The 25997-nt window shown below is 37.5% G+C and overlaps 1 protein-coding gene and 1 long non-coding RNA gene across 2 annotated transcripts; one reads left to right on the plus strand and one right to left on the minus strand.

Annotated features, from left to right (window-relative positions):
- Positions 1-4142: 4142 nt before the first annotated feature.
- Positions 4143-5630, minus strand: LOC112842359 (uncharacterized). Its single transcript, XR_003214096.1, has 2 exons — positions 5566-5630; positions 4143-5413 (listed from the first exon to the last, which is right to left on the minus strand). It is a non-coding gene; the product is annotated as an uncharacterized LOC112842359 (long non-coding RNA).
- Positions 5631-11432: 5802 nt separating this feature from the next.
- LOC112842452 (uncharacterized) lies at positions 11433-12595 on the plus strand. Its single transcript, XM_025899062.1, has 4 exons — positions 11433-11523; positions 11726-12070; positions 12193-12471; positions 12576-12595. Exons 1-4 carry the CDS (start codon positions 11463-11465, stop codon positions 12593-12595), a joined length of 705 nt encoding a protein of 234 aa, XP_025754847.1. The 5' UTR covers positions 11433-11462.
- Positions 12596-25997: the final 13402 nt, after the last annotated feature.

The raw sequence follows: 25997 nt of genomic DNA on the forward strand, positions 1-25997 counted from the left end.
GTTGTACCCACATTCTCACCAAAACACTTCCCTGTCGCTTCTCAGAAAAAAGATTAAATTAAACTTCAGAAGTGCAACGAGGAAGCATCAGCCCACAGACCACTAACACATTTTATCTGTGCTCTCATCTAACTGCTAGCTGTGTCGACTGCTGCAGTATCGCAATGTTTGATAGTGAATAAGATACATTCTTGTGGGTAACGAAATGGACTTTTGATCTGATTTCATCTGTGCTCATAAAGCCTTTCTACAAAAGAGCTGCATTAATGGAAGCACTTAACTAAACTTCTTGAATTTTAATTTAAGACAGTTGAGTGCTTTAGCCCTGCAACAGACCGGAGACCTGTCCAGGGTGTACACCACTTCTCACCCTATGATAGCTGGGATACGCTCCAGCTCCCTCCCGAGACCCTGATAAGGATAAGCAGAAGAGGATGGATGGATGGATGGATGGATAATTAAATACTTTATTTGTAAGAGTTTTTGATTTGTTTCGTACATACATTAGGTAGGGGTGGGTGTTTGGATGACACAAAAGGGACAATGTGATGTGACTATGAGGAAGTGACCAGGAAGCTGATGCAGTGGACATGAGAACAAGAGTCCAGACACAACAGAGACAGATGGTTGCTTTCAGTTTAAAAAATGTCTTTGTAACAGATACAGCTTCAGTTTACAGTAAGAACTCATATAACACAAAACAAACAAATAAAGTGGTTTATTATTTGTAATGTTATATGGTTAAAGGTTGGGTAGACAGTTTACCCAGAAACATATCAGGAAAAATACTATACCTATGCCTACTCACCTATTCGCCTATACACCTACAGAAGCTGTATGTAATGCCATGAAGTTCCTCGTACACAGTTTTTTGTTGATGTTGGTCCCAGATAGAGTTTTGAAGCTCTTTTGTCACTAAGTCAGCACAATGTTGGCAATTCACTATACTCACTCTCTGCCCCGGCAGTCAGCAAGCCAGATCTGTATGTAGTCTGCCACTCCACACATCAGTTGCCAGTAAGTGATATTTCCACTTTGCAGTAATAACACTTAAAGCTGATTGTGGAATATTTAGTAGGGAAGAAATTTCGCTAACTGACTTGTTGCAACAGTAACATTGTATTCCAGTACCATGGTGGAACTGAGTGAGGCCTTTAAAGTGATCTATTCTTTCATAAATGTTTGTAAATGCAAGCTGAATGGCTGGACGCTTGATTTTATCCAGATGTGGGAATGCGTCTGAAAACCCCTGACTTCAAAGATTTAGAAGTGTGACCCAATACTTTTGTCTACATCAGTGGTTCTCAAACTTTTCACAATGAGTACCACCTCGTAAAATATATGGCTCTTGAAGTACCACCCTTATGGCCAACATTAAAGTACAGTAGTATAGGCCTATTTAACACCACATACAGTTTACACGAGACAGTTTTATTTCTTACATGAATGTTATTTATTTTAACTGTCATAAACAGGATGTGACAAGTGATAATAATAGCAACTGTACTGCATTAAAACATTCACAGCAGGTGGGATATCCGGTCTTTAAGTGATGACCTGACGAAACATGCCTTCAGGTCCAAACTACTCTGCATTTATTAAAGCTGTTGTGTTTTTAACATGTTTTAGAATACAATAGAATTAGAATTAAACTTTATTGTCATTGCACATGTCACAAGTACAAGGCAATGAAATGCAGTTTGCATCCATCCAGAAAGTGCTTTGGCAATAATATAGATATATTACAAAATATGGATCTATTATAGGTATGTTACAATATACACGGTATGAAGGTATGTTATGAATATGCTATAACTATAAGTATGTACAGGCTGTAGTGAGTATACAAGCTATGTACAGGCTATGGACAGGAAATAAATATCGTTATAACATGAAACTATACAGATTGTAGATATACAAATGTGAGTAATAATAAACAGTTATAAACAGTTGTAAACAGTTGTAGAACTATAATTATCATATTGTACAGAATGATTGTCTATACAGCATTTACAGTAGTGCAGTTTACATCAGTGAAATATGTGGATAATTTTTACAGTAGTTATATGAAGTGCCAAAGGTTGTAGGTAGTCTTTCAGTCTATGTTATTATTGTGTGTATGAGGGTACAGTTGGCCATGTGTTTGTTTTGTCCATTGTGTGTGAGTTCAGGTGGTTGTGGGTGTGTGTATGTTCAGTCCATGAGTCTAATGTGGGTCAGATGTCAGGAGGCAGAGTTCAGGAGTCTGACAGCTGTAGGGAAGAAGCTGTTCTGGTTCTGGTAACTGGTCGTCTTGTAATCGGAAGGTTGCCGGTTCGAGCCCCGGCTCGGACAGTCTCAGTCGTTGTATCCTTGGGCAAGACCCTTCACCCGTTGCCTACTGGTGGTGGTCAGAGGGCCCGGTGGCGCCAGTGCCCGGCAGCCTCGCCTCTGTCAGTGCTACAGTGTAGCTTGCCATCACCAGTGTGATGTGTGAATGGGTGGATGACTGAACGTGTAAAGCGCTTTGGGGTCCTTAGGGACTATGTAAAGCGCTATACAAATACAGGCCATTTACCTGGTGGTCTTAGTCGGGAGGCTCCTGTAGCGCCTCCCAGAGGGCAGGAGGGTGCGTTTTAATGCTTTGTATCTTGTTGTATTTAATCTGAACAAGCCCATAGGAAAAAAAAAAGGGATCACTGTTGGCCTCTCTCGGTTTTTGTCATCACTATTTGTTTTAAAGTTCAGTTTTTAAAACCTTACGATGTAACTACAGCCCAGCCCATCCAGCAGTATATTAATGACTAACCTCTTATTGCGGTTGTTCTCCTGACTGAAGTTTGGTCCATTTACATCATCCTGCCATTACATTTATCCCTAGCCATTGGGAACCCTCACGTTAACTTATCGAGTGGAAAAAAGTTAGCGTTCATCCTCCAGCTTCACTGTGTTTGTATTATGCTAACCATAGCTGTGTAGCTAGCCACCACGCAGTTCATTGGGGTGACTGTAGCTCAGGTGGTAGAGCAGGTCAGCTACTAACCGGAAGGTTGGCGGTTTGATCCCCGGCTCCACCAGTCTGCATGTATCCAAATATCCTTGGCAAGATACTAACCGCATGTTGCTCTCCGATGCATTCATCGGAGTGTGAATAACACTAAACAGTTTAAAATGAGTGTGATTGGGTGAATCAATTAGTTGATCCTGAGCTTTGAGTGCTCAGATAAAGTAGAAAAGCGCTATATAATACCAGACCATTTACATCATTATATACCAGTTAGCCCAAACGCCACTGCTGTTTAGTTTTCTGTCTTCATTTATGTCGGAAGTGATAGCAGAGCTGTATGTTTTAATTTTTGCTGTGGCGGTTAAGCTGCAAGATTTTTGGTTTCACAACCCTCCTGCATGATTCATGTACATCGAAGCTCAGTTTGCTCTTCGTGGCTTTGCTGTCTGCCACCTTTGCAGTTTTAAGGCCCAGGGAAACGAGCCCACCAGCTCTATGTATCGCCCGTGACCGCTGGCAATAAGGAAAGGCTGCTCTTCATAGAAGACTCGCGCCTGGGGAGACGTTTTCTGGTAGACCCCAGGCTCCCAGGAGAGCCTCAGGAACTCTCGTGTCGTCTTTGCATACCTCCACAATGGTATATTATTTAATGTTAAAAAAAATTGGAGATTTCCCGCGTACCACCAGAGAGAGCCCAAGTATCACTAGTGGTACAAGTACCACAGTTTGGGGATTAATCACTGGTCTACATCATCTATATAGAACACCTGGTGGTGCTACTTGGTAATGCATTAACTGCCATGTAATTTATGAATAGTTTTTCACCTTGTCTGCTTTGTTTTTGATAGTTACTCATGTCCTACATATAGCTATGAAAACACAAGTCATAATGTTACTTAATATACAGAGAGCTGTTATCCATATTTATAAGTAAACTAATGTCTCATTTACATTTCTTATAATGTCTGGCAGGTTTTGAGTTTTGTGAATATTTTTGGTTATGCTTTGTATACTGCTTTGGGAAGTGCATCAAATTTTCAGATGTTCAGGTGCTTGATGATGTAGACCAAAGATCTCCATATTTGTAGGCTGAAAAAAGGCTAAAAACAGTTTATAACACTGCATTTTGTATAAAACAAAGTGGCTGTGACATCTCTTAGATTTATAACAGACTGATCATTATAAAAATCCAGAAAATAATAATTTTGTAGGTCACATTTAAAATCATTTGGTTTCTCAGTCAGGAGCTCCTGCAATGTTCTTGGACAAATCTTTCACAGATTTCATTTAAATTTTTAAAATAATCATTGTTTCACTGTGTAGCAAGGTTCCAACACACACAGGGTTTGATGTGCTTGAAACTGAGTTTATTTTGCTTGTTCAGCAGCTTTTGGGTTACAGCACTGGTGACACAGGGAACAGCTCCTCTTGCAGCTCCTTCACTGACATTTGATCTCCTCTGCGTCTCCGCCGTCACTATATACAGGGGAAGAGAGAAAGTCATCAGTCACAGCACATAAACCTGTCTCCTCTGCCATCTCGATGCCGCCTGAGAGCTCACTGTATGCCCCTCCACTGCAGCAGGCCGGAGACCACAACCCTGCCATACACTGGTTAAACAGTTTAAACTCAGATGTGGCTGATTCAGTTTCTTTGCAGTTAGATTTTATGAGCTTTAGACCTACAATAACATCAGTGGACTACATAAAGTAAGTTGGAGCAGTGACCAAAAAACTTTTAGAGGTTTACTTGTGTGTGTCATATAATGTGTATTTTTGAATCCACTGATGAGGAAAAACAAAATAGTGAGGACCTAAAGTTCTATTAGACATCAGTGTGTGAACCATTTGTATTTCTAAAGTGTTTTTGTGGTCAACATTAGAGTCTCACACCTCCAGAGCTTTGCTGCTGTACCCACATTCTCACAGAAATACTTCCCCGTCCCTTCTCAGAGAAAAAAAATGACTTCATAAGTACAATGATGGACAACAGGCCTCAGACTGCTAACACATTTTATCTGTGTCCTTATCCAGTGGTGTTTGTAGCTGCCCACTTGGAATTACCACTCATAACGCAGAAAGCTTCGACTGATGCCACTTTATTCTCTCCTCTTTAAACCACCATGAAAACTATAAAGATGCACAAACAAATGCCATTATAACATTTAAGTAGAAAGTGCAGAAATGTTCACATTTTACTATATAGAAAATTATTTTGATTAACTCAAATAGTGACATTGACATAAATCAATAGCTTTGAAACTATTTATGTTACAGCATTTAATAAAATGAATTAACGACAACCTTTCTGTCTCTTAAATACATAAACAATCATTTGCAATCATTAAACCAACCTCTTTCTGCTTCCAGGGGTGCTAATCATGCTGAACCTGCTAGCAACCTCCTCCATGCGCATCTCTTAGCCAGTCTTTCCACGCCACAAACAAATAACATGCATATACAAAAAAAAAAACAAATTCAACCACATTGTGTAAACTTTCCAAAGTTATAGCATGTGACAGCTAAATAAAATACATAGTTTTGCATGAGTATTTTCAAAAAATAAAGGTTTTTACTTACTCTGAAGCAACGTATTTGTGTCGTTTCACTGAGAACAGAACAGAAAGTCTGACACAATAAAAGAGGAAGTGCTAAGGTACTCTTCAAAATAAAAGCGCAAAGTAAAGTAGCTTTGCTGGCATTTACAGTGTTTGCTGCAGTATCAACATGTTTCATTGTGGGCAACAACACACAAATTCTTGTTCACAAAGTCTCTTCACGTTTTTATGTGCTGACAAACATGAACAGTGCTTTCTTTGAATGAACCATACATTTCACTAACAGTTAATCACACATTAAACTTCCTCTTTTATTCAAGACAAAGGTTTTCTCTGCAGTTGTCTTCCTTATAAAGACTGCATGTTAAATATATCAAACATAAAAATCAAAATGTTAAAAAGCTCACTTATTCAGTTTGTGAATAAAGAGAGAGGGAGGATAAGAAAATTTGAAAGCTGTAGATTAAATTAATTCAGAACAAGTGATGGAGAGTAAACCACTGATGAGGAAGTGGGCAGGAAGTTGAAGCTGTGTTCATCTCTGTCTCATTTGTGAATGTGAGAGCAGAGAGTAGAGACTGACAGACAGAGAAGTACGATGGCTGCAGTCATGTGGATTCAAATGTCTTCATTCCTGCTGCTGATGCTTCAGATTACAGGTAAGGAAACACAGAACACACACACAATAGTATGTTCTTCCTTTAACTGAGAGAGACGGGTTTGCTTTGTTACTTTAAGTTTTCTGGAGTCTTGTAAACAGAAGATGAGAAAGAAATGATCTAAAATAATCCTTAAACTAACTGTTAATCTAACTGCAGTGTTCATGTTATAGTTTGTCACATTTCACTCTCCTGTCCTCAGCAGAAACAACACCACAGACTTTGTCCTCCTTCAGAGCTGCCAGAGCTGGACATGACATCATTTTGTCTTGTGAAAATGTGATAGATGATCAACATAACTGCAACTATACTACCTGGATATTCACTGATTCAAGAAACGCACCAGCAGTAGAGCTGGTTGTTCATGGACAGATTAAAGAAAATGTTACAGCTGAATACACCAGACTGAGTGTTACAGCGAACTGTTCTCTGCTTATAAAGAAGGTCAAAGCTGAAGATGTTGGTGGTTACACCTGCAGACAGTACAAAACAAGAGGAGGACAACAAGAAGGTCCAGACTTTATGATTGATCTGTCTGTTATTAACAGTGAGTATTTACATCATAATGTTTTTAGTTCAAACTTGGAACAAACTGAAATATTCCAACAGTATTTATTACAGTGATGATGCCCTGTTGTTTTTCTCTTTCCATATCTCCATCTTCACCAGTGACTGAACATGAGAACAATGATAAAGTCATTGTGAACTGCTCTGTGCTGACACATGAACACTGTAGACACACAGTGGAGTGGCTGCATGAGGGTGAAAAGAATCGATCAGACGTGGAGATCAAACCAGGTTCCTGCTCTGTGACTGTGACATTTAAAAGATCTCACCGTGATCAGAAGTCACAGTTTTATAAATCATTGAAGTGTAAAGTGACAGATAAACACACTAAAGAAGAACAACTGTTTCCCTTCAAACTCAAATCCTCAGGTGAGAAAACAGGTGAGATTATCTTCAAATCGCTTCACAGTGATGAGCAGACTGATTTAACTGACTTGATTTTTAAATATTGCAGCACTCTACATTATCTATTGTTGTAAAAGTAGTTTGCACTTTTTTGTTTTTTGACATTGTGTTCTTTTATTTTGTTATTTCATTTCTTTCATGAAGAAATAACAAAATCACCAACTGCAAAATTCACATCAACAACAACAAAATCTCCTAAAGAATTGAGAAACACCTCCATTAGTGACATCTGAAATAACCTTTATAATTCATACTCTCAAATTCAAATCCACATTTAATAAAACAATTAAGAATATGTTCAAATCACCTCACAGTGAAGACTTGACTGGTTTGATTGTTACATATTGCACCACTCCACATTTTCTATTCTTTAAAAAAAATAGCTTGGTGTTTATTTTTTTCTTACAATCATTATTTATTTGATTTTATGATTTCATTTCTTTAGTTCAAGATGTCACAAAGACAAAAGCAGCATCAAATGTCTGAATGTCAGACTGACACTTGGGTGGAGAAATTCAGTGACAGTTGTGATTATAAAACTTAAATTCTGAATGTCAGGTGGACTCTGGGCTTTAGTTAGACCTCTTTCATACAGACCTACAGACTGTGAGCGCTGACAGGAAGTGGTCACTACGGGAAAATGTGTGTTCACAACTTCAAGGTGTAACTGGTTGCTAAGAGGTCTATGGTGCTGTACTGAAAACCTCTTTGTGATTGCTTTGGTCACTAGCAGGTTAACACAGTTGGCCATAGTTTCCATAGAAGATGCACACACGTCTGCAAATGCTTGCTTCTGTTTATCTTCATGAAAACTGTGAGTGACCAAAGAAATCACCAGGACGATTTTGGTGCAGCACTCTCTTTGCAAGTGATCTCACAAAGTTACAGCCAGCAGCCACTGAGGCAGGGGAGACAGATTTGTCCCTACAAAAACAGATTATCACTCTAATTCTGTGAATCTTGATCAACATCACTTTTTCAACATCTTTATATTTTTGTTTCATGACAAACAATTTGAGATAAATGAAACCAAAAAACTAAATAAAAACTTTGAAAAAACAAAATACAAAATAAAATGTATTTTTCAGTGCTTTGTAAGCACATTTAACTTAGTTATATATTTGATCATCATTATTAACAGCAGGCTTAATATTTTAGTCTAATAACAAAAATATCAAAACTTTCTTCACATTGAAAACATTTATTCTTTTCACAGAACAAAAAGCTGAAGTCTAAATGGTTTCATTGTTTTCAGGTTTTCTGTTCAGATGCATCATCGTGTCTGTGGGTTTAGCAGCACTCCTAATATCTGCTGTTACAGTCAACATGTGGACAAAAACCAAAGGTGAGAACTTCACAGATTAAACTTTTATACAGAAAAACCTTTGATAAACTTGCAGTTTTATTATTTCAGCTCTCTTTTGTGACTTTTGTCATTTCAGGAATAAAAACACAGATGGAAGGAAACACTGTGAGTTTTACTCTGTTATAACTTCACAGAGCAAACAACAAGTTAGTGATATGTATTATTTTCAACTATGGATGTACGAATGAAAGAAGACAGAATACACAGTTTTAACCATGTTGCAGAAACACTTATAACCTTTATTGTTACTGTTATTGTTTTATAGAGAAATGTGGAGAATTTTGAGACTAAATAATAAATAAATAATTAATAATAAGATAAACCATCGGAGAGCTCATCAAAAGTAGCATTTCAAAGAGTGAGTCTAAAGTGTGTAGTATTGTTTCCACAGGTGCATAACGATGAAGATGATGGCACAGTAAACTATGAAAACACTGCAGACTCTTCCGCATCTGTCAGACTCCACTGATCAACAACTTCAACATCAACTGATCACAAAAATGAATCATAATATCATTGATATTTTCTGACATTTACTTTTTGATTTTATCTCATATATAGGAGCAAAATTCTTTTCTTTGTGCACTTAGCTTCAACTAATAAGAAAAATAACTTCAAATAATCATTTGTTCCTTTTTTATGATAATTGTTGTATGTACACAGAGGATTCACAGAACAATCCACTCAGCCAATTAAGCCATTTAAGCAAACTGCACAAGTGGGGACAAGTCAGACAAACAGATCAGGAGACAAAGAGGTGGCAGTGATGTCTAAATGAAGCTCTGAAGTTCACACAGTCCTCTTTGGTGACATCTGGTGGACAAAAGTATGAAGAGCAGCTTGAATCTACAACTGTTTCATCATGATTGTCCACTCTACAGAGCTCAGTTGACAGCTTTTGTGTGATATCAGGTTACAGCTGTGGTGCTTTGAATGTTTATTTTTAGGGGGTGAAAAAATTATGTTTAATCTATTTGAGTAATAAATAATATTGATGAATAAACTGTCCTGTTTAAACATATACAGGGTGTGGTCTCTCTTTGCTTGTTACTTCTTGACATTTGTAAACACAATAAAGAAACATGAGAAAAAACATTCTTCAAATTAATATACAACACAATCTTATAACAGGTTGGGAATAAAGTTTGTGAGGTCCTACCTCCACGTGTTAAGGAAATAAACCGGTGCACAGGTACATTTATATATAAAATATTATAATGTATGTGTAGTGTATTTTTATGTATATTTTTGACCTGAGAGGTAGAATAAATTTACTAATAAATGGTTAAAATAAAAAGATAACACACATAAGGTTGTTCTATTTGGATTTTATTTGGGAATAAACAGAAGTCCTCTTTTCCTCGCAGGCTCCATGTCTCTCATTACGTCGCATAAAATCACCAAGACATGTGAAATGTAGTCAAGAGAAAACAAGAAAATGGGAAAGTTGAACTACAGATTTTCTTTGTTTTTAAATGAATCTTCTTTTAATTGAAGAGAGAAAAGAATATTTGGTCATCATCTTATTATTAGAGTAACATCCAGATCAATGTAAAAATGAAAACCACATAGTTGGAGCTTGAATGAGAGAGTAGTGCATTACATCCACTGTGTACTTAACAAATGGCAGGTTTAATAACACTCTGACAGGCTGGTGATGAGAACTGGACAGACTGACCACGTCCTCATCACAGTCACCCAGTTAAGACTGAACCGTTCCTTAATGGAGACTGAGTGATTACTGATGAGGCACAGGTGTGCACTTGACCTACGTGGTTCCTACTATCAAAAGGTGCCCTTATCACTGTCTCTCTCTCTCTCTCTCGCTTGTTGAGCTGGGAGGAGGAGCCACATTTTGATGCTCCATATTAAACCATTAACATTATCTGTTATACTTTATCTGTGATGACTATCATTGTGTTTTGTAGTGCTGTCTCTCTCTGACACCTCACACACACCACAGCATTGCAGTGCTGACCACAGTACCAGTGTGCTTCTATTATTCTCCCCAGTATAACTTCCTGTTCTTTCATCTCCATATAAAACATTGACTCTACTAGTTTAAGCAGCTCTGTTTGTACTGACTGCTGACATTTGTCTAAGTAACAAATCAGTTCATCTCCTCTCACTGTTCCTATCAGATGATTCCAACTTATACTCACACAATATTTAAACACCTTGAAATTAATCTAATGAATTTGTATTCTATAAACTGATTGATTTAAATCAACTTTCCTCATGTTCACAATGACGGAAAAAATAAAGACAGTCACTCTCTCATCAGTGTGTTAACATTTTAGTTTGTGAACATTTAATCAGTCTAAGTAATTTAGCAAATTCCAAAAAAGTTCAAAGGTTTACTCGTGTGTGTCATATAATGTGTATTTCTGAGTCCACTGATGAGGAAAAGTCAAATGGTACGGACCTAAAGACAGCTCTGTTGGATCATCAGTGTGTGAACCATTTGTGTTTCTGATGTTTATGTGGTCAACATTAGAGGCTCACACCTCCAGAGCTTTGCTGCTGTTGTACCCACATTCTCACAGAAATACTTCCCCTTCACTTCTCAGAAAAAAAAGACTTCATAGTTACAATGATGCACAACAGGCCTCAGACTACTAACACATCTTATCTGTGTCCTTATCCAGCTGCTAGCAGTGGTGTTTGCTGCAGTATCAACATGTTTCATTGTGAGCATCAACACACATTCTTGTTAAAAGCTCAATTATTCAGTTTATGAATAAAGAGAGAGGGAGGATAAGAACATTTGAAGGCTGTAAACTAAATAAATTCAGAACAAGTGATGGAGAGTAAACCACTGATGAGGAAGTGAGCAGGAAGTTGAAGCTGTGTTCATCTCTGAGACTGTTTCATTTGTGAATGTGAGAGCAGAGAGTAGAGACTGACAGACAGAGAAGTACGATGGCTGCAGTCATGTGGATTCAAATGTCTTCATTCCTGCTGCTGATGCTTCAGATTACAGGTAAGGAAACACAGAACACACACACAATAGTATGTTCTTCCTTTAACTGAGAGAGACGGGTTTGCTTTGTTACTTTAAGTTTTCTGGAGTCTTGTAAACAGAAGATGAGAAAGAAATGATCTAAAAAAGTCCTTAATCTAACTGTTAATCTAACTGCAGTGTTCATGTTATAGTTTGTCACATTTCACTCTCCTGTCCTCAGCAGAAACAACACCACAGACTTTGTCCTCCTTCAGAGCTGCCAGAGCTGGACATGACATCATTTTGTCTTGTGAAAATGTGATAGATGGTCAACATAACTGTGACTATACTACCTGGAATTTCATTGATTCAAGAAACACAGCATCAGTAGAGCTGGTTGCTCATGGACAGATTAATGAAAATGTTAAAGCTGAATACACCAGACTGAGTGTTACAGCGAACTGTTCTCTGCTTATAAAGAAGGTCAAAGCTGAAGATGTTGGTGGTTACACCTGCAGACAGTACAAAACAAGAGGAGGACCACAAGAAGGCCCAGACTTTACAGTTTATCTGTCTGTTATTAACAGTGAGTATTTACATCATAATGTTTTTAGTTCAAACTTGGAACAAACTGAAATATTCCAACAGTATTTATTACAGTGATGATGCCCTGTTGTTTTTCTCTTTCCATATCTCCATCTTCACCAGTGACTGAACATGAGAACAATGATAAAGTCATTGTGAACTGCTCTGTGCTGACACATGGACACTGTAGACACACAGTGGAGTGGCTGCATGAGGGTGAAAAGAATAAATCAGACGTGGAGAATAAACCAGGTTCCTGCTCTGTGACTGTGACATTTAAAAGATCTCACCGTGATCAGAAGTCAAAGTTTTATAATTCATTGAAGTGTAAAGTGACAAATAATTACACTAAAGAAGAACAACTGTTTCCCTTCAAACTCAAGTCCTCACGTGAGAAAACAGGTGAGATTATCTTCAAATCGCTTCACAGTGATGAGCAGACTGATTTAACTGATTTAATTATTAATTATTGCAGCACTCTACATTATCTATTGTTGTAAACGTAGTTTGCAGGTTTTTTTCTTGAAGTAATTTTGTTTTATGTTGTTATTTAATTTCTTTAGGTGAAAACACAAAATCAAAGACTGCAAAATTCACCTCAACAACAACAACAACAACATTAACAACAACAACAATAATGAGATCAACAAAATCTTCTCTAGAATCAAAAAAAACCTCACAAGGTAGAGACATCTGAAATTTGCTTTATAATTCAGACCCTTTAAATTCAAGTTGTCGGGTAATAAACTGTTAAGAATATGTTCAAATCCCCTCACAGTGATGCTTTGACTGGTTTGATTGTTACATATTGCACCACTCCACATTATCTATTCTTTTAAAAAAATAACTTGTTGTTTATTTTTTCTTACAATCATTTTTTATTTGATTTTGTAATTTCATTTCTTCGACAAAATCAGCATCAAATATCTGAATGTCAGACTGACACTTGGGTGGAGAAATTTAGTAACAGTTGTGACTATAAAACTTAAAGTCTGAATGTCAGGTGGACTCTGGGCTTTAGTTAGACCTCTTTCACACAGGCCTACAGACTGTGAGCGCTGACAGGAAGTGGTCACTACGGGAAAATGTGTGTTCACAGCTTCAAGGTGTAACTGGTTGCTAAGAGGTACGGTGCTGTACTAAAAACCTCTTTGTGATTGCTTTGGTCACTAGCAGGTTAACACAGTCAGCCATAGTTTCCATGTAAGATGCAGACATGTCTGCAAATGCTTGCTTCTGTTTGTCTTTCATGCAAACTGTGAGTGATAAAAGAAATCACCAGGAGGTTTTTGCTGCAGCACTCTCTTTCTGACTGTTTTCACTCAACAACAGTCAACAACCAGTCATTGAATACACATCTTACCCCAGTAACTATGGAGTGCCACAGGGTTGTTGGCCAGTCTCTAGCCTTTAATACTGAGACCTTAGTGTCACTCTCATTCTCATTTATATGCCTTTCACCATCATTAGTAAAAACAAACTTAATCATTCAGTTTGAAAACTGAAGATAAATTCACAATAGGTGAAAAATCACATTTAAAGGTCATCAGTACAGTAACTTACAAAGCTGATTGTATTTGTCACTTATATGTCATATAATTCTTCTGTTTGTTTGCCTACAGGCAAATACTAGACTAACACTTCACCATGAGTGGGCACAATAATTGTCTTTAACGTGTTTTAATTCTCTTCTCAGGTTTGTTATTATTGTTTATTATCCTTCCCGTTGGTTTATCAGCACTCTTAATAACTGCTGTGATCATCAGATGGAAGAAACATAAAGGTAAAAGCATCCCCAGATTATAGTTTAACATAATGTAACTAATGGTAAGCATGTGAAAATGGTGAATTAATGTGAATATAGGCAACAAAAAGATTTCTTATTTTGTAAATTGGGATCATTAGAAAACAGGCAATAAAATGGATTTTAAATGTGAAACTAATCTCAGTGTGTTTTTTTCCTTTTCAGGAAAAGAAAGGCAGCTGGCTGGCAACACTGTGAGTTCAAATAGTCAAATAATCAAGTTTTTATTCAGTGAAGTCTTTCGCTGTCTTTTAGTTCCATTGTTTCATATGAGATTGAGCTAATAAACTTTTAGAGGTGACTTCTTGACTCTAAATGACTAAATAAAATACAGGATTTACCATCAGAAACAGAACAGCTGACAAAGCTGCAAGTGAGCTGAATCAGCTCCTCGCTGACACTGTTTAATTATCTAATTATCATTTAGATCTTTACACAGTTACTCTTCTGTTTTGAGCAGGGAGTGAGCTTAAACCCTGCAGAGACTCAGTCTGGACCAGGAACCAATCAAACCAGGGTGAGGTCACACACTAATCTCAGTATAAATTTCCACTAAATATTTGTTTTATTTTAACAGAAAAGTGATGTTTATGATGATGATGAGGAACCAGAACTGAACTGTATTAAACCAAACTGACATTACTGAGCAGATGTTATTTTGTCTTCACTGTGTAGGCTGGAGCTGATGATGGTGTTTCCTACGTCTCCATCAGCTTCACCAAGAGGACCAAGAATAAAACCCGGGTGAGATTTTTAATATTTGTCGGGATGATAAGATCCTCATGTCTTGTCTTGTTTTGTAATGTTTTTTGTTTTGTAATGTTTTCCTATAGTCCCGTAGTCATGATGAAGGTGACACTGTGACCTATAGCACTGTGAAAGCTTTCTCCTCTTCTGCTGGAGATGATCCCAACCACCTCTATTCCACCATCAATTATGTAAAGAAGTAGGATGTTGCTCATGAAAGGTGATATGTTAGATGCTGTTTCACTTTTTAGAGGAGAGAATGAATGTGAAAAGTCATAGGTTATTTTTATTTTATTTTTTTTGTCTTACGTATGTGTTGTTTTGAACTAATAACATAATATTGTTATGGTAAATAGACTTATATAGTGCTTTTCTACTCTACCTGAGCACTCAAAGCGCTTTATACAACACATTCATTCACCCAAGCAGTTAAGTGCTCCCTATCTAACATTAATACTCATTCATACTTCGATGGAAGCATCGGAGAGCAACATGGGGTTAGTATCTTGCCCAAGGATATTTGGCGTGCAGACTGGAGCAGACTGGGATCAAACCACGACCCTTCTGGTTAGTAGCTGACCTGCTCTAACACCTGAGCTACAGACACCAAACTCAAAAACATTTATGTTTCAAAAACAGACATGTTACCTCAGATATATATTTCTGTTTTGACTTAAACTGTTTCTGTCAGAGGTGTATGTGTTGACGTTTTATTGCAAGAAACCTTTTCTGTTTGCTGCTGCTCATAAAAGTTTAGCTGATAGCGTCCTATCACAGTACATGACATCTTTCCTGTCTAAGGCACAGCTTCAAATGCATCTGTCCTGAACAGTGCCACTGTAAATAAATGCTTTAAATAAAGGATCCAGATACTTTTTTCACTTTAAGAAGAAATCACTTTACAGCCTGTGTCATTTTGTTATAACTGCACATATTGAAGTGATCAATGAAAAAAAGATAATGTTGGATTTACTTAACTCAATATTGGACATTGGTTAAACACATTTGTTTTGCTTTGGCAACAACTTAAACAATCAACTTAAAATGGGGTGTTAAATATGCCAAAGATGCTTACATAAATCCAACAGATGGCCAGTCTCCTTTTTTCATTGTTGGTTATAATAAGAAGAACACTAAAACTAATAGAAACGAAAACATTTTTAATTATTTTTCAGTCACATTAACCAGTTGCAGGACATTAAAGGCAGTGGTTAAGTATTTTTTAGCCTGATTCACTAAAAGCTGTATGAAGAAAAACTGCTGCTAATCTGAATTTTGAACTGTAGTCAACATTTGTTCAGTCTTAGCAATTTAGCAAACTCCAGAAAAATGATGAGGACTATTGACTTCTTATAGACTATTGGGTGTGTTAACCATTTGTGTTTCTGACGTTTATGTGGTCATCATGAGAGGCTCAACCCTCCAGAGTTCTGCTGCTGTTGTACCCACATTCTCACCAAAACACTTCCCCTTCACTTCTCAGAAAAAGATAAAATTACACTTCAGAAGTGCAATGAGGAAGCATCAGCCCACAGACCGTTAACACATCTTATTTGTGCTCTCATCTAGCTGCTAGCAGTGGTGACTGCAGCAGTATTGCAATGTTTGATAGTGAATAAGATAAATTCTTGAGCGTAATGAGACTGACTTTTGATCTATTTTCATCTGTGCTCACAAAACCTTTCTACAAAAGAGCTACAATAATGCACGCACTTAACTAAACTTCTTACATTTTAATTTAAGACAGTTAAGTGTTTTAGCCCTGCAACAGACTGGGGACCTGTCCAGGGTGTACCTCGTTTCTCACCTGATGACAGCTGGGACAGGCTCCAGCTCCTCCCTGAGACACTGATAATGATAAGCAGAAGAGAATAAATAGATAGATGGATAGTTAAGTGCACTATTTTTAAGATTTTTACAACTTCCTCTTACACAGTTTTGTGTTGATGTTAGTCAAAGAGAGAGTTTTTGAATTCTTACTAAGAGTTACTAAGACAGCACAATATTTGCAATTCACTTTACTTACCATGAGGGTCTTCAGGAAGTACAACCTGGACTCAAACCTGCTGCTGACCTTCTGCCTGTCGTCCATTGAGAGCCTCCTGAGATACTGTATCACAGTATGGTACGGCAACTGCACCATGGCAGACAGGGAGAACTCCAGAGAGTAGTTAAGGCAGCACAGAAGATCATTGGCTGCCCCCTTCCCTCTCTGATGGACCTTTATACCTCACACTGCCTCAGCAGAGCAACAAACATCATCAAGGACAGCTCCCACCCTGGTTCTGACCTGTTCAACCTGCTGCCCTCAGAGAGGCACTACGGGTGCCACTACATTCAGGCCTGTGAGACTTATTCAGAGACTCAGACACTGAGCCATGGCTCTGTGCAAAGACAGTTTGCATATAGTTTATGTATAGTTTAGTTTTATGTAATATTCGATACTGAACTGCAAATTAAATCTTTTTCAAAGGAGAATGTTTTATTCAATGTTTTCATAGAAGCCTTATTTTTTTTGCATTTCCCTATACTAAGGAGAACACACATGAGTTTTAGTTTGATAGTTTGAAACCTTTTCTCCTCCACAATGGAAAATGGACGAAATTAAAATGTTTGCTAAAGAGGAGCAAATAATTTAGGGCAAAATCTACTGATAGCTAAAGTAAAACAATCCTGTTGCAAGATTGAACTTAATTTTCACCAAACTTATTTGTGGTGAACATATAAAAATCTAAAATAAACCAAAAATCATCCATTAGATGTGGATATCAACATATATTCAGTGTTTACCCTCCACTGAAAGGTGCAGGTCTGTGTTCTTTTATATTCTGAAATGTCCTCAAAGTATAGAAGTTAAAAGGAGCTCTTTGAAGGAAATTTGTCCCGGCTATTTAGTGCAAAGCTAACTGAAACTCACCATATTAATATAATAGTAAAATGATATTAATACAAGAAAATATGAGCCTTATTTCAGCTTCTATTAATAATCGCTGCACTTCAATCGAAGTCATTAGCCTTCTCTGGGCCCAAACTCAGCTGCAGATCCATAAGTCACACGTGTACTGTAGCATCACTGAGAGTTAAAAACTGTCTAAATTCTTTCATCTGTAATAAAATGATCAGTGTGTAACAATTAGGTTTAACAGCCAGGCATCCATGAAAACAGACATTTATCGGAGTTAGAAGTTAGCAGGAAGTTAGCTCACTAGTTTCCATCTAAACATAATCTACCATATTCTGACTGAGGGATTTCTGAAAAAATTAAAACATACAGCTCTGCTATCACTTCTGGCATAGATGAAGACAGGAAAGTAAACAGCAGTGACTTTTGTAGGGTTACTGAAGTTGGACTAGCTGATATATAATGATGTGCTAGTGATCGCTATAAACCTTTTTCCACTTGATAAAAGTTAACATGAGGATTCCCGATGGTTAGGAACAAGTGCAGTCGCATGGCAGGATGCTGTAAACGAACCAAACATCAGTCAGGAGAACAACTGAGATAATCCATCCACAATACGAGGTTAGTCATTAATATAGTGCGGCATGGGCTGGGCTGTAGTTACATCGTACGGTTTTAAAAACTGATATTTAAAATAATTAGCGGTAATAAAAACCGAGAGAGGCCGACAGTGATCACTGACTGTTTTAGGGATTTGTTGAGATTAAATAGAAAACTCTTAAAAGTGTATCTGGTGACACAGAAACAGCAGCATTGCAAAACTTTATTTACTCTGTGGGACAATTTCCTCCACTGTTGCCACTTCTGATTTCCTACGAATGGCATTCTGGGATAACTGTCTGACCCAGGTCCACACCTTGCACTGCTTGTAACCAATCAGATGTTAGGGTCTCATAGTGTGTGGTTAACTCACTGTGTATGTACTATGTAGAAAAAACATCTCAAAACAACAACAACAGGCGTGCTGTGTTTAAAATGATGGGAAGTCTAAAGACAGTCCAGAGAAACTCATCAGTGTGTTAACCATTTGTGGTTCTGGTGTTTATCTGGTCATCATTACAGGCTCAAACCTCCAGAGCTCTGCTGCTGTTGTACCAACACTCTCAACAAAAACACTTCCCCTTCAGTTCTCAGAAATAAATGACTTCATTGGTGCAATGAGGAGCCAAAAGGTCTCAGACCACTAATACATCTTATCTGTGTTTTTATCTAGCTGCTCAAAGTGGTGACTGCTGCAGTATCACTATGCTTCATTGTGGACATAAAGACTCAAATTCCATCACAAACTAATTTGTGCTGCGAGAAAACATGATCAAGAACACTTTCTGCTTTCTCAGAATAAACTACATTTATAGAAGACTGGTGTTCACACATTTAACTTCCTCTGTTCTCCTCTACTGGAGTCCTCCCTGTGACGTACTGAAATAACAAAAAGCTTGCAAATTGCATCAAACAAATGTAGAACCTGGAAAAGTTTTTTCATATTTTTGATGTTTAAAAGAGACAGGCAAGTTAGAGATCTTCCATACTAAGATTCATTCAGCAAGTGTGTTGTTGATGTCACTATGAGGAAGTGAGCAGGAAGTCAGTGCTGTATTCATCTTTGTTACTGCCTCATTTGTGGACATGAGAGGAAGAGTAGAGACTGAGAGAGACAGAGAAGCATGATGGCTGAATTCAGATGGATTCAAATGCTTCTGTTCCTGATACTGATGCTTTAGTTTAAAGGTAAGAACACACAACACATTATAAATGAATAACATGATGTTACATCATTAGTCCTCTAACTGAGGCAGCCATGTTTTGTTTGCAACTTTCTGTTGAACCTTTGAATCCAGAGATGAACTGATTCTCACACTAACTATGAACATAACAGTCATATCCATGTTACAGTTTATTTTCCAAATGTATTTCTCTTTTCCACAGCAGCAGTAACTGGACAACACGGCCCCACATTCCTGATCAGAGTTGGTGATGAAGTCACTTTGCCTTGTCAAAATGTGACAGTTGGTCAGCCTGACTGTAACAGTACTGGCTGGTTCTTCAAACGTTTTAATGTTGCTGAGTCAGTCACTCTGATTCATCTCGGTTTGATTGAAGAAAAACATAAAAATAAATCAGACAGACTGAGTGTTACAGCAAACTGTTCTCTGGTCATAAAGAACATCACAGTTCATGATGCTGGTCAGTACACCTGCAGACGCGACACATCACAAGACCAACGACACTGTGGAAAATTCTGTTCTTCTCTGTCCGTCATCAACAGTGAGTATTTACATCATCCTTTCAGATCAAAATGTCCTGTTAGAGAAACAAACTAAAATGTTACAATAAGTATGACCACAGTGATGAAGTTAATTATCTTTAATGCTTGCTTTTCTCTCTCAAAATGTCTCCATCTGTACGACTGAAGTGACTGAACATGAGAACAATGGTAAAGTCATGTTGTCCTGCTCTGTGTTGGAGTATGATCCATGTTCACACACAGTGCAGTGGATCTATGAGGGTGAAGAGAAATCCTCAGACATGCAGATATCACCACGAGGCTGCACTGTCACTGTGACATTTACAACATCTCACCTTAATCAGAAGTTTTTTGAGTTATTAAAGTGTAAAGTGACAAATCAGAACAGCAAGAAAGTGCAGCTGTTTCCTTTCAGCCGTCAGTCCTCAGGTGGGACAACAGGTGAGAATATTAACCTTAATAACACAAAATAACACAAAATAGAAATATCACACCTGTTTTTGTCATGACTGTTGTAAAGGTAACAAAGTTTGTCCTAAGTGAACACACTCTTCTTTTTGTGTATTTGTTCAGATGGGGATAAATCATCAGATGGCAAAATATTTCTTTCTGTCTCTCTTTGTCTTATCATTCATTTTTTACCTTGCTCAGTCAGTCTCAGTGTGTCTCAGTCTCTTGTTACAAATTGTTGCTTTCTGCTCATCATAACCAGTGACCACATTGAACATTATCATTTGATTTTACAGATTTATTATATCCATCTGTTATTGTTCCTGTATGTTTAGTGACACTCTTAATTTTTGTAGCATTCATCATATCGAAGAAAAGTAAAGGTGTGAACATTTTCATATTAAACTGATTATTAACTGTTTAATAAATGAAAAGAAATGCTCAGACATGCAGATATTACCTTCAGGCTGCACTGCCACTGTGACATTTACAACATCTCACCTTAATCAGTTTTTTGAGTTATCAATGTGTAATGTGATGAATAAGTACAGTTAGAAAGTGCAGCTGTTTCCTTTCAGTCCTCAGGTGTGACAAATAGTGAGCATATTAACCTTAATAACACACAGTGACACAGAGCAGCAATATCATTATTATTTTAAAGGTAACAAAGCTTTTCCTAAAAGAACACTTCTTTAAAAAAATCTGTATTTGTTCTGATGGAGCTGCACCAAGAGATGAAGGTAACGGCAGAATATGTTTTTCTGTCTTAATATTTATTTTCCATGAATGACACAGCTCTGTTTTTTTCATTTGTTGTAAAAGTAAAACATGTTTGTTCTAAAGTTTTATCTTAAGTGTTTATTTTTGTGAGAGCAATTCCAGAGTTTGTAATGATATTTAAATATTGTAAATGGACATGTACACAGAAAAACATATACTCACCACAACCTATAACACCGTCTGTATTTATATGTGAAATCTTTGTTTTTTCTCCACAAAACAAAAATCTGAAGCAAAACCTGAAGATTCAGATTTTCCATTGTTGTTGAGATGCATCATTGTGTCTGTGGGATTAGCAGCACTCTTAATATCTGCTGTTACAGTCAACATGTGGGCAAAAACTAAAGGTGAGAACATTCACAGATTAAATTTTTATACCAGAGATGTGTTGATGAAGCTGAAAGTTTACTCTCTTTTATTTTTAGCAAACAAACCACAAAAGGAAAAAAGGACTGTGAGTATAAACACTGAATATTCAGATAATTTATCATGATTGTAATTTTTATGTTTTTGGATTTGAAATCTTCTTTAATTGTAATTTATTGGATGTAACATAAAGATCATTTTAAATAATTTTCAGAAGTTTAATTTTAAACAACATTTAAATCTAATTAGAGTTTTAGTTTAGAAGTGATTTGTGTTTTGTGTCAGGCTGGGTTTCAATAATCAATTTTCCAATTAAAATCGATTTTAGCTTGAATAACGTGATATCAATTCATTCAAATCCTGAATCGATTTTTAAATATAAATCTATTTTGCCAGAAACGCCAGAATCTCAGCTTAAAACTTTCATTTCAACAACCACCAAACAGCAAAAACAGTAAATGATTCCACACACAGACGTAAACACAAAGTGCGGACCTGAAACATCAGAATCTGTGAGCTGTCGGCTTTCTCACCTGATGCGAGGTACACGGACACGTCGTTGGCTGAAAGCCGACAGCTCACAGATTCCGATGCTACAGGTTTCATTACTCTCCGACCAAAATTCACTGAATCAGCAGCAAAAGAAGATCCAAACTACGCTTCTAATTCCCACCACAGTAAAATCACACTTCCTACACAGCTCTGTCTCTCTCTCAGTGTACTTTAAGAAGTTTCCCATCTCAAATATCTGTTTTCTGCTTTATTCTCTTGCTTATTACACACCAGCCTACCATTGTGTACAGTGCTGACGGCCACTGTTTTTTTTTTTTGTTTTTTTTTGTTGGTTTTGTTTTCAAAAATGACCTCTGCCAAGAAAGCCACACATCTGAAGAAATTTAAACTTTTTAAAATTCAGCCAAATTGCAAAATGCTTAGTTGTGTCTCTAATGAAACCTCTGTAACTTTGCTCTGCTTCACTTCAGCAGCATCAGGTAATGTTCGTATGTTGATTCATGGTTTTCTTCAGTTTTTGTTCTACTGCAGAATATTTTTAAGGTTATCTGCTATAAAAACCCAGGCAAGGAAACTCTTCTTCATGTTTTTCTGTTTTATCCTCAGTTACTTGGACACAAAGGCATTTGCTGTGATGCTTACACCTCTGATAAAGTCTCACAAGTGTCAGCTTTCTTTTTATAGATATAAAAATATGGATATGTGCTGATAAGTGCTCAGAATTATAATATGTTTGACTGTCTGAGGCAAAATTTCCCTGATTCAAATCGAATTGAATAGAAGAAATCAGAGACGATACCCAGCCCTAGTTTTGTGTGTTCTCTTGTATCTAGTCGAGTCTTCATCTCCACATTAAATAGTTACTTGTTTAGACACTTCATGTTTATTTTGTTAATCTCGTGCTTCAGTTTAAATTTTACTTCCTGTCTGTGATTGTGTCTGTTTATCTGTATCTCATCTCCACTTCCACAAGTTTTCCCTGTGTGTATTTATCTCCTCTTTGTTCCTTTTCAAATATTCTGTTGTGTTCTACCATGTGTTCTCAGCAAGTAAGTTCTTTGTTTCTTTTCACTGGTTTTTTGTATTCTTTGACTGCTGTCAACCACGTGCAAACATGTCATGTTAAATCCTGCCTGCTTGTTTTGTAGAGTCTGCTTTTGGGTCCCTACAGCTGATAAATGCAGTTATTTGTTCCTATGAACTGTGAACATACACACAGGAGAAGACTAAAGAGAAGAATACACTGTGCTCGCTGTTAGAGTGAAATTACATGTTATCTCAGAAGAGAATTTTTGGGGCGGTGGTTTTCTAAAGAAAAAATAATCTGTGTACGGAGACGATGCAGACACAAACCTGAAAACTCCAAACAGTCCAAACATATGAATATCAGTTATATGAGACAATCTAAAGTGTGTTGTGTTGTTTTCCACAGGTGCAGAATGATGAAGATGAAGGTACAGTGACCTATGAAAACTCTGGAGACCCTTCAGCTTCTGTCAGACTCCACTGATCATCAACAGCAACTCAGCAAAGAAACAAGTCGACTTCTGTTGAAGATCACCTCATCACATTTTATATGTGAAGAACACAGACTCACAAGATTATTTTAATATTTTCACTGTCCTTACACTCCACTTTTCATCCAATAAGATGAGGATTTTATCAGACAGTTTTTCCTGCCATGGTCACATAAACCTCCCGTGTCAAGCTACATACCATCTCCCTCCCTCGGCGTTTACTCTTTTTGTCTCTCTATATTTTGTGTTTGTGAGAGAGAGACTGATCAGCTGGTACATCTGTCTCAAATACCTAATCACAGCCATTTAAACACAGTTTCATCCATTCAGTCGTCGCTAGATTGTTGTGTTAGGTGTGTCTGTAGCATCACTCAGTCTCCATAGAAGAACTTTGACTTATTTGCGATTCCTGTTTTCTCCACAGACTAATCTTACATTGCCTTAATTTTCCTCCTCCAGATCAAACATTCAGTTCTGGAATAACTGCCTGTTCTTCCTCCACCGCTCACCAAACCCAGCAGCAGGACCCATTCACCCTCACCTGCATTTTCAAAGTCTTTCAAACTCTCAACCTGATTCCAGTGTTACAGCCTGCTTTAAAGTACACTTCATCTGTTTAACAATAATAATAATCAAAAAGGAAATGTAGTTTCTAACCTGCATTTAAATCTGAATGAAACAGTTTGATCTCACCTTCATCTAACATGAACATACAGGGAGTGCAGAATTATTAGGCAAGTTGTATTTTTGAGGAATAATTTTATTATTGAACAACAACCATGTTCTCAATGAACCCAAAAAACTCATTAATATCAAAGCTGAATGTTTTTGGAAGTAGTTTTTAGTTTGTTTTTAGTTTTAGCTATTTTAGGGGGATATCTGTGTGTGCAGGTGACTATTACTGTGCATAATTATTAGGCAACTTAACAAAAAACAAATATATACCCATTTCAATTATTTATTTTTACCAGTGAAACCAATATAACATCTCCACATTCACAAATATACATTTCTGACATTCAAAAACAAAACAAAAACAAATCAGTGACCAATATAGCCACCTTTCTTTGCAAGGACACTCAAAAGCCTGCCATCCATGGATTCTGTCAGTGTTTCGATCTGTTCACCATCAACATTGCGTGCAGCAGCAACCACAGCCTCCCAGACACTGTTCAGAGAGGTGTACTGTTTTCCCTCCTTGTAAATCTCACATTTGATGATGGACCACAGGTTCTCAATGGGGTTCAGATCAGGTGAACAAGGAGGCCATGTCATTAGTTTTTCTTCTTTTATACCCTTTCTTGCCAGCCACGCTGTGGAGTACTTGGACGCGTGTGATGGAGCATTGTCCTGCATGAAAATCATGTTTTTCTTGAAGGATGCAGACTTCTTCCTGTACCACTGCTTGAAGAAGGTGTCTTCCAGAAACTGGCAGTAGGACTGGGAGTTGAGCTTGACTCCATCCTCAACCCGAAAAGGCCCCACAAGCTCATCTTTGATGATACCAGCCCAAACCAGTACTCCACCTCCACCTTGCTGGCGTCTGAGTCGGACTGGAGCTCTCTGCCCTTTACCAATCCAGCCACGGGCCCATCCATCTGGCCCATCAAGACTCACTCTCATTTCATCAGTCCATAAAACCTTAGAAAAATCAGTCTTGAGATATTTCCTGGCCCAGTCTTGACGTTTCAGCTTGTGTGTCTTGTTCAGTGGTGGTCGTCTTTCAGCCTTTCTTACCTTGGCCATGTCTCTGAGTATTGCACACCTTGTGCTTTTGGGCACTCCAGTGATGTTGCAGCTCTGAAATATGGCCAAACTGATGGCAAGTGGCATCTTGGCAGCTGCACGCTTGACTTTTCTCAGTTCATGGGCAGTTATTTTGCGCCTTGGTTTTTCCACACGCTTCTTGCGACCCTGTTGACTATTTTGAATGAAACGCTTGATTGTTCGATGATCACGCTTCAGAAGCTTTGCAATTTTAAGACTGCTGCATCCCTCTGCAAGATATCTCACTATTTTTGACTTTTCTGAGCCTGTCAAGTCCTTCTTTTGACCCATGTTGCCAAAGGAAAGGGAGTTGCCTAATAATTATGCACACCTGATATAGGGTGTTGATGTCATTAGACCACACCCCTTCTCATTACAGAGATGCACATCACCTAATATGCTTAATTGGTAGTAGGCTTTCGAGCCTATACAGCTTGGAGTAAGACAACATGCATGAAGAGGATGAAGTGGAAAAAAATACTCATTTGCCTAATAATTCTGCACTCCCTGTAGTTGTAGTTGCAGCATTTACCTGTCAGAGTCTGAATGACTGATAGTTCTTAAATCATCCGTCACTCAGCGTTATGTGATCTGTAACAACTTGTTTTTGTAATAACTCATAACTGAAAGTATTTATGAAGCATTTTCTATTGTGTGTGTACATCTGTGTGTGGACAGCTCACATTGTGACAGCAATGCTGATGACAAGAGTTTAACTTCACTGTGTGCTTCATTGGCCTTTTACCCTCATTATTATGTTTTACAATAAAAGTATCA

This window comes from Oreochromis niloticus, linkage group LG15, assembly GCF_001858045.2.
Source record: "Oreochromis niloticus isolate F11D_XX linkage group LG15, O_niloticus_UMD_NMBU, whole genome shotgun sequence".
NCBI classification, from domain to species: domain Eukaryota; kingdom Metazoa; phylum Chordata; class Actinopteri; order Cichliformes; family Cichlidae; genus Oreochromis; species Oreochromis niloticus.

What these genes read in the sequence shown, in the direction of transcription:
- LOC112842452 (XM_025899062.1), top strand. Translation starts at nt 11,463, where the DNA reads ATGGCTGCAGTCATGTGGATTCAAATGTCTTCATTCCTGCTGCTGATG. An exon ending in GCTGATGCTTCAGATTACAG is followed by an intron (nt 11,524 to 11,725) that starts GTAAGGAAACAC and finishes TCCTGTCCTCAG; the next exon opens with CAGAAACAACACCACAGACT. An exon ending in TTATCTGTCTGTTATTAACA is followed by an intron (nt 12,071 to 12,192) that starts GTGAGTATTTAC and finishes CATCTTCACCAG; the next exon opens with TGACTGAACATGAGAACAAT.